Source organism: Rattus norvegicus, chromosome 2, assembly GCF_021556685.1.
Source record: "Rattus norvegicus strain SHRSP/BbbUtx chromosome 2, alternate assembly SHRSP_T2T, whole genome shotgun sequence".
Classification (NCBI taxonomy): Eukaryota; Metazoa; Chordata; class Mammalia; order Rodentia; family Muridae; genus Rattus; species Rattus norvegicus.
Genome location: NC_141535.1, coordinates 59,090,674 through 59,105,328, shown reverse-complemented (window position 1 = coordinate 59,105,328; position 14,655 = coordinate 59,090,674). Strand labels below are relative to the sequence as shown.

At 44.5% G+C, this 14,655-nt stretch overlaps 1 protein-coding gene across 9 annotated transcripts in view; it reads right to left on the bottom strand.

Annotated features, from left to right (window-relative positions):
- Positions 1-4,260: 4,260 nt before the first annotated feature.
- The window catches only part of Cplane1 (ciliogenesis and planar polarity effector complex subunit 1), a 100,179-nt gene continuing 89,784 nt past the window's right edge, over positions 4,261-14,655 (bottom strand). For all 9 annotated transcript variants that reach the window (XR_015662721.1, XR_015662724.1, NM_001427186.1 and 6 more), the window contains 7 exon segments: positions 14,232-14,363; positions 12,862-13,027; positions 11,189-11,247; positions 10,569-10,712; positions 9,603-9,727; positions 5,619-5,797; positions 4,261-4,699 (listed from right to left, as the gene is read on the bottom strand). Coding sequence is in view for 7 of the 9 variants with exons in the window: in NM_001427186.1 (NP_001414115.1) it covers positions 4,526-4,699; positions 5,619-5,797; positions 9,603-9,727; positions 10,569-10,712; positions 11,189-11,247; positions 12,862-13,027; positions 14,232-14,363 (979 nt within the window). In the remaining 2 variants the exon portion in view is untranslated.

The window sequence follows — 14,655 nt, the reverse complement described above, 5'->3', positions numbered from 1 at the left end:
ATACAACTTAAGATTCAAAGCTAACGGGGTTGGGGATTTAGCTCAGTGGTAGAGCGCTTGCCTAGGAAGCACAAGGCCCTGGGTTCGGTCCCCAGCTCCGAAAAAAAGAACCAAAAAAAAAAAAAATAAATAAAAAGATTCAAAGCTAACATCAACAAATGAGAGAAACTGTGGTATTTATCTTTCTGGTTTGAGTTCCCTCACTCAGAATCAGTTCTTCCAGACCCATTCATTTACCCATGGACTTCATTTTGCTTAACTGAATAAACTGTATAAGTATACCATTTTCATTATCCATGCATCAACTGGTGGCTGTCTGGGTATTTCCCATGATCCATTAGGGTATTTTATTTGTTTGTGATTTGTTTTGTATGAGTGCTTTGTATTAATGTTTTAGGAGTGTTTTGCCTATACAGTTAATTGTATGTGCTCACATGTATGCTTGGTACCCCTAGAAAACAGCAGGTACCCTGGAAATATCCATTAAGTAATAAATAATTGTGAAGCATTATGTGGTTGCTGGGAAAAGAACCCAGATCTTCTGCAAGAGCAATGCAATATATATTTTATTTCACCTCAGATTTTATATATATATGAATATATATATTCATTCTTCTGGTGCACATACACACACACACATATATATATATAACTATATATATAACTATATAACTATAACTATATAACTATAACTATATAACTATAACTATATATATATAACTATATAGTTGAACCATCTCCCCAGCCTCAAGGAATTAATTTTTATGGAGGGTGATATAAATTTAGTTTCACTTCTTCTTATAACTTTTTTTTTCTTTTTTTTTTTTTAGGAGCTGAGGACCGAACCCAGGGCCTTGCGCTTGGTAGGCAAACGCTCTACCACTGAGCTAAATCCCCAATCCCTTCTTATAACTTTTTATTGATTCTTTGTGAATTTCGCATCATGTATCCCAACCTCACTCATCTCCCTCTCCCCTCCATATCTGCCCTCCACCCTGCAACCTCCTGCCACACAACACACACACACACACACACACACACACACACACACACACACCTTGCAGTGGAAGCTGCAGTTTGTCAAGCAATAGACCATACATCTTTACTTGGTTGCAATGAGTCTCTCGTTTAGATTGAGGCCTCTGGCTTCTGCTATGCTATCAATGCTGGATCCTTCCTAGAGTCCTCTAGGACATCCTCTTGCTGCTCTCTATCACAGAGATCCTGCAGCTTTGGCTCTACAGAACTGGCTCCTTCATGCACTCCTGATGTAGAAACGTCTAGTTCTTTGGAAAGTTATGTCAAATGATGCTTTGCTGGGGCACACAGGTGAAAGGATGCTTGGATATAGCAGACACGTGAAGTGACACTCTGTAAAGGAGTATAAATATGACCCCACAGACAGTGGGAGATGAGCACTGAGCATGGCTTTGCTCTGCCTTGATATTCTTCCATAAAGACATGCATGTGTTGGTTTGCGTTACATAATGTTGTTGAGCTCAACTTGTGATAACGCCGCCATTGAGAGTTTGCCCAAGAATTGCTCATGAATTCAGTAGCCTTGCCTCAGCTCAGTTGGGGAGCCTTGAGGTTCCTTCAGGACTGAACTAGAGCTGCCTGGTGTCTGCCTGCCGAGAGGACTGGTCTGCGGCTGCTGGGTTGTATTTGGTGTTTGCTTCAGGACTCATCTGCTGCCAAAGAAGATCAAGCTCACCCCAAAAGAATACTGCTGAGCAGGCCCACTTCCCCCCACCCTAATAACTCTTCTCTTCCACTGCCTCTGCTGGGTGGTGGGCTAGAGAGGTTGAACTGTTATTAAAAGTAGGCTGCAAAGAACTTATGCCTGCACACCCAGCAGTTCTCTGATGGGGTAAATGTTGGGGTTTAGTGGGGATACCGGTAGGGCAAGTTCACTTGCTCTCATGCCCTTGTGGTCAGCTCTCCCTAGCTCATAAGACCAGGGTCAGCTCTATACTGTGCTGCCCAGGCAAGGTGTGGGGCCTGCTCTCCTAGGCTTACCCCTTGGGACCAGAGCTCCCCACCCCCACTGCTGCATGGACCTGGACCCAGACATGGTCCTTGGTGATAGCCCGGGCCCAGTGTGACCACAGCCTCAGCAGCTTCTCTCTTTCCTTCCAATTTAGTGGAATGTTTTCAAGGCAAAACTTACGACATTCTAAAGCTAATGGCTATCTGTTGTGACAGCTTCTCACTACTGTTTTTTTTTTTTTTTTTTTTTTTTTTTTTTTTTTTGGTTCTTTTTTCCGGAGCTGGGGACCGAACCCAGGGCCTTGCGCTTCCTAGGCAAGCGCTCTACCACTGAGCCAAATCCCCAGCCCCTACTAATTTGTTTTGATTTGATCTTCTTTCTTTTGCTTAGTTTTGGGTACAAGCTTGACAGTATTTTTTTTTTTCCAATGACCACCTTTGTTTCGTTGATTCTATTGGATGTTTTTCGTCCTTTCATTGACTTCTACCCTGATCTCAGTGGTTTCTGTGTACTGATTTGAGGTTTGGCTTAATCTTTTTCCAGAGCTCTAGGTCTATCATTCTTTCCTAATGCAGGAACTATAAACTTACCTTTTGGAGATACTTCTGGTGGATTCCACAGGTTGGAGGATGTGTATTTTCATTTGATTCAAAGAATTGTTTTCTTTCTTGATTTCTTGAAAGATTCAGTCTCTGAATAAAGCATACTGTTTCCTCTCCATGAGTTTATGCTTGTGGGTTTCTCTGGGTATTTATTTGTAGTCCTACTCCATTTCAATCAGGTAAGAGAGAGTCATTTCAGTCTCCTGTATTTGTTGAGCCCTGCCTTGTGTCCTAATGTAGTCTACTCTGGATAAAGTCACGAGGGCTGCTGTGACGCTGTTAGCAGTGTTGGGTAGGATGTACTGGAGATGCTGCTACATTTGACCTGTGCTGTCACCCGACTAGCATATTTCTCTGTTCTGTTGTTGGGAGGACCTGTCAGTGGTGACAGAGGACTACCAAAGTCACCCACTACTACTGCAGTGAAGTTGATCTCTGGACGGATGTCCAATGGCATGTCTGTACAGTGTTCTCAGCTTTTAGTTAACAGTTAAAATGGAGTATGGAGAAGGGGGAGTGGATTGAGAGTTGACACGGGTGAAACAGCTAAAGGAGAACGGTGGCACTGTGGGGGCCCAGAGATGAAGGTTTGTCAAGTGAAAGGAAACAGGGACAGGATGGGGAAGACATAAAGGTGCGGGAAGAAGGGGTTTTACATAAACTGTGGCTTATCACGGAACAAGGTGTAGAAGCAAACACAGCCCAAGACCCTGCCTACGATCAGAAGAGAGGTGTCACAGGTCACAGACGCCAGAGTGCGAAGGAGGACAAACCCTGAGGAAGTGACCTCTCAGCTGAGCTGAGCGTTACAGTCCTCGGATCCCTCTGCCATGACCTGGGCTTGATCATCACCACCGCCCTCAGAACTAGAGGGGCGGGGGAACAGGAAACTTTAGTGTTACGTCATGATTTTATTTTGTTGTGCTGGGGACCACACCCAGGGCCTTGCACACAGTAGGCAGACACTGTATCCTCAGCCCTACAATACAAGCTTATGAAAACTGGTTGCACGCACCTCTAAAGATCGTAGGAATAAAAGTAGTTGGTTATCTCTCCCCTATGTTACATCATGCTCTTAGTTGAAGAACGTGGAAAACATCTGAGATCACAGAGTTAGGGGTTGGGATAGTTCACAGCCTTCTCAGATAATACCACCCCAAATGACGTGTTGGAAGCTCCTGATTTTAGTCATTTTTCTGAAAATTATCTCCCAAACCATCAAGCCTCAGCCCTCTGACGTTTCTAGGGCTAAGATGATCATTACAGGCCAGTGAGGTGGCTCTGCAGGGAGAAGGGGCTTGCTGCCAAGTCTGGTGACTCATTCAAGCACTGGGGCCCACATGCCAGAGAGGACCAACTCCTGCAAGTTGTTTTGTAACCTCACCCACACTAAATCTAAGATTAGTGTTGAATCCCCAGGATTCCCAGGCCCTCGCAGTCTAAAGTGAGTACCCTTGCCTTTCTCCCAAACCTACCAGGCTAGGCAGAGCACAGGCAGAGCAGAGGCCTGGACCCAAGTCCAGGGTCAGTATGAAGGAAGGGGCTGGCTCCTGTCACTCCTTGCCAGTCTGCTCAGCTCAACTGCAGGATTGTAACTGAGTTTTAAAGCAGGAGGAGATTCCCCTATAAGGAAGGGATTTCTGGAAACACAGAGGATAGCAAAGGAAGTAGCAGGTACAATTTTTTATTAGAAGTCATTTAAATATTGTGAAAGCCTGGCTTGACATGTATTTAAGATGAATCACATGCAAACAACCTTTCCTCATAAAAGCAATGTGACTGACACGTGTTTATTTTCCGTCTTGGAATGGTTAACCCAGAGCAGCTTATGGCTGCAGGATGTAAATTCTCATTTCTTTCAGTGTTTCACAGCCTTAGACCACAAAACTACCAGGACCACATCAGTGCCTGGAAAGAGAACGCTATGCAGGTCCTATTGGTCCAAGGCCCAGTGGACAGACAGGTTTTTTTCCTCCACGCTGGCCACCATGTCTTCGATGGCTTTCCAGTCAAGCTTGCTGAGGATGCTGCCCGTGCTCTCAGACACGCTGTCCATGCCACCCGCCAAAGAGTGCTCAGGCTCTTCCTCGTCAGCTGCTGACATGTCCTGTGTGGTGGAGAAACAGCTGTGGTCCATCGGAGAGGTACGGGGATGTGGGGATGCGGTGGTGGTTGTTGAGCAGATCTGCACTGGCAAGGAGCTGTCTCACATGACACATGTGTGGGCATCATCTGACGGGCAGTCGAGCTGGGGTCTGATACCTGCTATACAGTAATCTGTTCTCTGTACTTCCTTTTTAATGAGTAACAATGTAAGTTACGGACAATTTTGATGGCTCAGTGTAGTGTGAAACCCTAGCAGCTGGGCATAGCAAGCATGCCTATAATGCTAGCATTCCAAAAGGGAGGCAGGAGGACCAGAAGTTCAAGGAAAACCTCAACTCTACATCATGAAGCTTGTCTAGACTTCTCAAAGGGAGCTGTGGGAGCAGCAAATCAGGGTGAGAGAGCTAGCTCAGTGGTACAGGTGCTTGCTGCTCAAGTGTGAAAACCTGTGTTTAGACCCCAGTATGCGCAGAGGAAACCCAAATGTGGCTGCGTGCACACAGGATGAGCATGGGGACTTGCTAGCCTGACAGTGCGTCCCAGACAGTGAGCTCCAGGCTCGGTCACAGGCTGTCTCCAGGGAATAGGTTAGGGGGCCTGCACATGGGCACCATGTGTACACACACACCAAACACTCAGACAAACAAACAATGGAGAACAAAAAAGGAGGGAAATGAAAAGACTCCATGGAGTGGGGAAGTCATCCAGATTTCTGAGCCCTCTATATATAAGACAACAGAGGGACCACGATACTTATTTTGGGGAAGGGAGGAAGGCAGTAGAAAATGTTGGAAATTTATCGTTGGGTTGAAAGAAAATGAGCCAACCAAACAAAACCCAACATGGCTGTACAAAATCCCGCCTCAAACAAAACAAGCATGTACACACGAAAAGACTGCAGGGCTTGGGGCAGCGGTTACCTGTAGGAGGGACCCGGACCTGTCATGAAGAATCTTGTGGATTTCGGAGGGCAGAGTCCAGGGACTCACCACCATGTCTTCTCTCTCATCCTCTATGCATGCCTGCTGAACCAGAGGAACCACCCCAACAGCCCCATGGCTTCTCATAGGCTGCTGGCTCCGATATGGAGGATTAGAACCTATAGAGGGAAAAACACACACACACACACAACTCACCAACTGTGGCCCAACGGCCAAGGCACACATCTGTTCCCAAGTATTCAAGCCATGAGAAGTCTGGATGTGACATGGGTGCCAAATTCTCACCACCTCTTCTGACGTCAAAGTAATGGTGATTTCATCTCTAGAGCAGCAGCCGCTAGTGAGGAGACACTGGCTCAAAACAACACGGGAGAAGGGAGAAAAGAGAGCCGGCTTCTAACCATGACGGTGGGCTATCTTCAAGACAGAAACAAAGGAATGGGGGCAGCCAGGCACTTCCTTCACCTGCTCAGGGTATGAATCAGAGTCAGCGTAGGCTGTAAACACCAGGCAAGCCCACGCCGTGTCTGCCAAAGTTACCTTCTCATCTAGACATCATACAATGCCATGCTTGGTGTGATAAACACCATTAGTGACATCTAGGAAGATGATATAAACCAGTGGTTCTCAACTTTCCTCATGCTGCCTGTGACTCTTTAATACCATTCCTCATGCTGTGAACCAAAAAATTATCTCATTGCTATTTCATAACTGCAGTTTTTCTACTGTTCTGAATTCCAATGGTCTTAGGTAACGCCTGTGAAGAGGTCATGACTCCCAGACTGAGAACTGCTGATATAAATGGTTATACCTTCACAGACCATGAGATGACAGCTGTCTTTGATCCTGATTTTACCCAAGATGACCTTGTGCTGTGCTTCTCTCTGGATCATGACTTTCTCTTTGATTTACATGGCCTATACAATCTTGAGTACAACATGACTTTCTGTGAAACACTGTGTAAGATTTTCCTACCTCTAGTGTGATCAAAGCTTTATCATAAATTTTACACACACATAGTAAAATGGTTACAGTATACACTCATGATAAAATGGTTGGTACTATGGTACAATAACTTAACAGTTCACCAGGTGACAGTTACCCATTCAGCAAAACTGAACACAATACACTATTAAGGGCCCACTGCTGTCTACCAACTCTTTGAAGGGTATCTGTCTAGCTACACATTTGCTACTTTGTGTCCTTTGTCTTCTAACCTACATTTCCTGTTCCTTCCTCCCATGACTGTTCCCAGAACTGTCGACTCTGAAACTAATTAATAAATGCTTGGGCAATAGCTAGACTCTGTTGTACTGGTTGGTTACCCCTCTCGGGTTTATGTGCCTGCTCCTCAGAATTCAGGGCAAATCTCCATTTATTTTGAGTGCCGTGTGGCTGGCTACCTTCTTCTCAGTGTCATGCTCTGTCTCCTTCAACATTGCTGGACAACTTCTCCTGCCTATTTCCCAGAATTCCCCTCTCTGTCTCTCTGACAGAACTCCCACCCCCACTCATTGACTAAAGACTATTGACAGGTGACTGCTTTACACCTGCACAAGAGTTTCTCTCTACAAATGATTGTCATTGTCTAGTTTGAGAACCCACATGTAAGAGATCTGTGTGATTTCTACATGGTGTGGCAAGACAGATTCGGTCCTCCCTGTGCTGAGCACTTCTGCAGCCTGCACGTTTCTCACTGACTCAACTTGGTAGGTTGTGTTTTTCTACAGAGTTCTCCATTTCTTTCCAATCATCAAATCTGAATGCCAGTAACATTCCCTTGAGACTCCTTTTATTTCTGATCTTAAAACATTTGAGAGGTTTTTGTTTGTTGATTTTTCTATGGAATAGCCCTGGCTGTCCTGGAACTGCTTTGTAGAACAGGCAGGCCTCAAACTCAGAGATACACCTGCTTCTGTCTCCTGAGTGCTGGGATTAAAGGTGTACACTACACCAGGCAGGGCTCCATCTTGATACTTTGTGTGTTAATGCTTTCCAATGTGAAAGGTGATAGGTCAACAGGAACCCCCACCAAGGGACTAGAGATGGCTCAGCATGTGCTGCTCTTCCAGAGCATACAGGTTAGTGGGCCTTGTATGCACATGGTACGTAAACACCCAGACATCAAGTTATGACTTCTGTGTATAAGGACAGTAGACAATGATCCTCAGTACTTATACAACAGCGTGCCAAACAATGTCCGCCATCTAACCTGAACTAGCCCATTACCTACACAACCTGCAAACCCATGTCACTGGCCCTCCTGTGCCAATCAGCAACAGTCTATCTCAGGTCTCTCAGAGACTGGCTGCTTGCCTACCTCCTCACAGGTACCATCAAGTTCTGTAGAAGTGTGGCAGTTAATAACTTGATGGCATCTACAATCACCCAATAAACTGAGCTCATGTGAACCCCCCCCAAAAAAATTGAAGCAAAAATGCAGGCCTTAGAGGAAGAGGAGAACTAGTTTATTACTAAACTTGTGTCCTTGAGGACTCTGGCAGCTAGAAAGCCATGGACGGAAGCCTGTTACCAGTAACATCCTAAGTTTTAGCAAGACCATGATTAAGGCATCATAATTTCAAAGGCTATATTTGCTTTATACAGTAATTTTTAAAAACATAATGCTGGCCATCCTCTCCTCTCCACCTTCACAGGGGTTCAGAGACTGAACTCAGGTCACCAGGCTCACAGATGCCTTCACCTGCTGAGCCATAAGTAATGTATTAACCTTTCTGTCTACCTACTGACACAGGATCTCACTGTTTCATGTTTCCTGGGCTGAAGTGTTCCTTAACCGCTCAAGCAGGTGGGACTTGCATGTGTACCTCACCAGGAGAGCTTTGTTGTTCTTTGTGATAAGATTTCTCTGTAACAGAGCCCTTGGTGTCCTAGAGCTCGCTCTGTAGAGCCAGGCTGACCTCGAGCTCACACAGATCCGCCTGCCCCCAGCATGGTGGGATTAAAGGTGTGAGTCACCACCCAGCTTAGTTATATTTAACTGCTGATCCTTCCATATTCCTATTTCCCAGGACTGGGACTCTGAGTGGATACCTTCATACCAGATTTGAGAACTGAGTTTTAGTAATATACCTGAAGGCCCAAAGTATGTAGTAGAACTAGAAGATTCCAAGACCTTAACCTTTCTAAAACAAAGTAACAGGTTAACAAAGATAATGACCAGGCATTTGGTCAACTGACAAGGTATATAGGCTGTAATACTTTCCTGTTAATATTGTTAAACAATAATACTCTTTACATATAACTATGTTTAAGAAAAAAGTAAAAGCTAAGCTAAGCGGCCATTTTCAGGTAGTTATTCAAGTGTCTCATTTGTCCCTGTAAGGGTCAATACAAAGATGTAGTCAAAGAGTCAGCTGACAAGTGTCGGGCCAACCATGCAGATTAAACACTGACTTTCACTCATCAGAAGACAGATGTGAAGATGAACAAAAGACAGCTGCTGCAATGGCATCTGTGCATGCCTAGCTCTTTAGGAGGCCGATGTCTTCAAACACAAGGAGTGAGGGAGGAGGTCAAGTAGGAACAGAGTGCAGAAAGCCTGGTGTACGGATGTGGCCTTCTGGTGCCCTGAGGAGTGGAGTGTGCATGGAAGTCGGCATGGGTGTGTGGGTCTCTGCAGGTGAGGTAAGCCAAAGCACAGGGCAACACGGTGACAACAAAGACTTGAAATGGGACAAACCTAATTTCCATGAGACCCAAGGCTCTCCTCAGACACTGAGCAGCCACAAGACAGACACGACAGCTCACACTGGGAATCGAGCATGTAGGACAGCAGAGTCAGGATTCCCATTTCACGGGCGCAATGCTGGGATAGCTAAAGGATTCCCAACATTATGCTCTGTTGGAATCAGAGCTTTTACTCTTTATTGAGATTTTTGTGGCTTTTACTAATAAAATAACTTTGGAGACTACCAAGAGCACAGGCAGATCAGGTCTTACCTCGTAGCTGAGATGAGCCGTGGGGCCGCCCCAAGGGTTCCCCCTTACGGAGATGCCTTGATCCGGAAATATGTCTGCCTCCTGCAGGTCTATTCGAAGATAAGTTCTGCCCCTGTGCATTCTCTCTGAAGTAGAAATCATACAATTGTTAACATTTTAGTTTCAAAAACTCTAAATAATAATGACACTGTATTGCCTTAGACATAAAATATTGTTTGTATATCAAAAGTTAAATATTTTTCAAAGAGGTTTTTAGAAGTATCTACCCATTTCAAATCCGCATATAGTCGGCAGCTTATTTAAATACTTACTGTATTTTATTGAGGAAACTTTGATATTCTGACTGAGAATATCTGACTCCCTCACACTAACAGATTTGTGTGTCTCACAGCCGGGACATGGGCAGTGCGCTCTACTCAGTAACCTCTGCCCGCTGACCTATCTGACCCGCTGCAGGTGGACACTGCAGCAGTGGTTGCAGCTGCATGGGTAACTGGACCGGGCAGGACAGGAACAGAAAGAGGTGTGTGGGTGGAGAGGTAGGCTGCATCCTTACTTCACCTGTTTCATGCTTTGCGGTAGCTTACTTAGAGATTTAACCTATTCATGACTTCTTACCTCTTCCTCCGCGATCTACAATTTTGTGAGAGTTCATAATTATGGAGCTAATTTTTTTTCTTCCCTTTATCTAATGGTAACTCCAAGTAGCACAGATAAAGATACACTGAACTTGTGACACGAAAGTGCTGCATTTGGAGCTGGGATGCGGCTTAGTGTGTGTCTACCATGCATAAGGCCCAGCACTGCATAAACAGGGTGTGTAATCCTAGCCATCAGGAGGATGGTATGTTCAAGGTCACCACTGAGCACACACCAAGTTCAAGGCCAACCTGGGACACAGGAACCCCTGTCTCAGTACTACGCTGTTTATGAGTCCTGAGACAGGCCAAGCCCTGACTGTCTTACCTCTTTGGAGAGGAGCACTGTTGCCGTCTGCGACCTAAGGGTTTATCTGCAGGTTTGGTTATCTGTACTGAGTCAGACAGCAGTTCATTCATCAGACTGTATGCTTGTGAGATCCGCTGACTATAGTGGTTAGACAGCTGCAACCTGCAGGCAGGAAACGAAATGTCATTCTCTCAGTCCCTCCCATTCACTTCTAGGCGTGCAGGCTTACAAACCCTTCCAGCTTATCAGGTTTCTCGTCACTGGACAGCACAGTGGGTCCCTATGTCCCTGTAGACAGGTGTTGTGGCACACACTTCATGCTCTCTGTACTTGGGAGACTGAGGCCAGCCTGGGTACATAACAACATCAAGGTTCAAAGAACCAACATGGGAATAACAAAATAAGGTGTGTGTATGTTTGGCTTCTGGGTTAGTTCAGACACATATAAATGAATCTGAGCTGGGTATGGGAGAGGGCAGCAGAAGTAAGTCATAAAAAATGAATGGTAATTAATTCAGGAAATATTTAAAAGCAAATACCTAAGCAGCTTTCCTCTTCTTAAAATGTTATCTCCCATAACACCCTGTTTACTGACAGAAAACTACTTTGCCATCTGAGGGCACAGCTCCTGGCCTTACCTATCTTTCTCATGCTTCATCTTCTGTCTTTGCCTGATCTGCCTTGAAGTCATATAAAACTGCAAAGGAAATATCCAGTTAGTTCATTATTGTCCAGTCCCAACAATTAAGCACTACACATTCTTCTGATATTTACAAAGGTGCAAAAACCTGTTGTAGTTGAGAAAGTTTCCTCTCAATGTAAACTGTAATCTTAGATTCAAACACCATGAAATTAGCACTTAGATGACTGAGGCAGCAGGGTCATGAATTTCATGTTAGCCTTGTTTCCAAAAACCTAGTGCATGACTTATTTTCAAAATTTATGCGTTAGGGCCAGCAAGTAAAGACATTTCCTGCCAAATCTAAAGATCCAAGTTTGATTCCTGGGACCCATATGACAGAAAGAGAAAACCGATCTCAGAGCTTGTCCTTCCTCCCTGACGGTTTATTAAGTCTATGTCTGGTTTGTATATCTGACTGACAGGGAAGGTGGTATCAGCCAGAGCCCATTGTCAGTGGAAAGGAGAACACAGACACAGGTCAGGAGTCTGATTACATACTTCAATAGGCTTGAAAGTTCCAGTGGTGTCCCCACTTTCTTAAGTAAGGATGTCTTGCCTATGCTATGGCGACTCAGTGGTTACTGACTGCTCAGCCAGAGAGTCCTGTGTATTTCCCACACCCACACGGCAGCTTCCAACCCTCAGTAACGCCAGTGCCCGACGACCCAGTGAGCACCCGGCAGGTACCTGACACACACGCATGCATGCGGGCAAAATGGGCACGCACATAATTTAAAAAAGAGCGTTCTACTAATAGCACAGGCTTTCTCCCAGAGTCAAGTAGGTGAACTACATGCTTCACATTTGTTTATTTGTATGTATCCATGTGTAGATATGTGCATACCATGTTATGTGTATGGAGGCTGGATGACTTGTGGTAATCAGTTCTGCATTAATCACTAGGCCAGTCAGAAACCACATCTCTAAAAAGAGAATTCTTTGTAGAGAGCATTTATTATGCATACTTGTTTGTGTGAATGGCACACAGGAGTCAAAGTGCCCAAGGCGTCCCATGGCACTAGATTACAGGGACTGTGCTCTGCCTGCGATGGGTCCTGACAACCAGACCTGACCTCTCTGCACGAGCAGCACCTGCATAAGTCACTGAGCCATTTCTTCAGCCCATACACACTCTACCATTGGATTGCACCCCAGCCTCTGAAGAATTTAATCCACTTAAAATAACTGTAGTTCAGGAATATTTAGAATTTGCCAGATTTTCATTTAGTTTTATGAAGCAGATTTGAGCTCAGAATAGACGTTTTCCTAATGAAATGGTTTTGTGGTACTGTCGCTCTTCTCTCTAACGGTCCTCGCTGTTTTATTTAGCTGAGTTCAGCTATCAATGAGTCCCAATGAAAATGAAGAGGTAACTCCAACTAGCCACCCTGTCAACCTCTTTGTTTAAAACCACAGAGCCTTAATTAGCCTGACACAGAAAACAATATTTAAATCTGTTAAATAGAACACAGTTTGCCCAATATACCAACACACTATGCTCAGGGAACTGATTAACTTCCATTTCTGCTCCATGAAAAAGGCATCTAAATTACATTCATCTTCTTGAATATCTTCCAGAAAACACCCATGCATTTCATGCGAGCTCCTTTCCTGAGACCCTGGACTCACTGGGCTGCTTCTGGAGCAGAAAGGGTCGTGCTCACGCCCCCTCTTCTCTGCCAGCTGATCTAAGTACTCGGCCATCCGCTCCTTCCGCTTTCTTTTCATCCAGACTTTAATCTCTCTTCTCTCCTCGTCAGTTCTCTGGGGGCGTCGACCAGAAGGATGCTGAATCCTGAAAAATAAGGAAGGATCATGGGCTTGCAGATGCTTGCAGATGAGCTCTGGAAGAACATGGTGCCATTCTGGAGGACACTACATACTCCTGCTTTAGTCAGCCTCTTCTGATCATACAGCATTCAGATAGGGTGGGTCACAGTCATCTGAACTCTACTTTCAAGGGGACCTGAAGGTTCTGGCTTCCATGGGCCCTTGCATGCACATGTGCACATACCCTGCTCCCTGACATACATACATACACATAATTTAAAAAATTTAGGGGCTGGAGAGATGGCTCAGAGGTTAAGAGCACTGATTGCTCTTCCAGAGGTCCTGAGTTCAAATCCCAGCAACCACATGGTGGCTCACAACCATCTGTAATGGGATCTGATGCCCTCTTCTGGTGTGTCTGTGGATAGCTATACTGTACTCATATAAAAATAAATAAATCTTTAAAAAAAATTTAAAAGTCTTTTTTGTGCTCTACTCTTTGGTACTTTTTTGAATTTGATTGTAATGCACAGTATTTTTGATAAGTTAATAATGCAACTGAACTAGGAAATTCAATCCTACATAATCCAATTAAACTTTACTAACTCTTTAAATTCTACTTTGTGACAGTCTCTGTCTAGACAGCCCAGGCTGGGCTTGACCTTGACATCCTCCTTCCACCTTCCTGGTTTGTTATGTCACCACACCTGACAGGCTCGCCTACTTAATATAAGCAAGCCTAGAAAACAGGGAAGCATAAATGGGACAGTCAGCCTTGATTTCATCTAGAAAAGACTGAGTGGAAAATGAACTTTAATGTTCCACAGAAATGCTATTAAAAATGTAGCCAAGGATTTGATCAAGCACCATGAATCAATCATTAGTGACGTCTGTTGTATGTTTAGCACAGTGAATCCAGGGGAAAGCTCTGACACACTCAGCTAGATAAAACAGCTAGTGTGATGTTAGGGAGAAGAGCAACAGCACATGCGTACCAAAAACCATTTCACTAGGAAAACATCTATTCTGAGCTCAAATCTGCTTCATAAAACTAAATTTATCTGGCAAATTCTAAATATTCTTGAAGTACAGTTATTTTTAGTGGATTGGATTCTTCAGAGGTTGGGGTGTAACTCAATGGTACAGACCCTGAGATGTCTCAAACACACATACACACACACACACACCCAAGGTCCCATGCCTGGCATGAATGCACTTCCACTGATTACCTGGATATATTTCTAGCTTGATACTCTGTTAAGCCAAGCTCATGGCTGGACACTCCCCTCTTAGTTATGAGGTCATCAATGATGTCAGCAATATCTGTCAAGCCAGTCACCTGGAGTTGATCTTCTGAAACACTTGCAAATAGAATTTCATGAATTTAAGTTTGTATCTGACTTAATCACATTATTCTTACTCTTATTTCTATAATTCTGGGTTCACTAAGTAGAAAAGTCTGGTTATAGTGATTTCACAGATGCTCTCAGAAAATGAGCTCTAAGCCCAGAGGAAAAAATTTTAACAGTTCATGTGAAATAGTCCCAGACTTCAAGAAAGTAGCAAAATGGGTTGGAGAGATGGCTCAGTGATCAAAGGCACTCACAGCTCCCAAGGGTCTAGCACCTGCATCAGGTGGCTCACAATGACCAC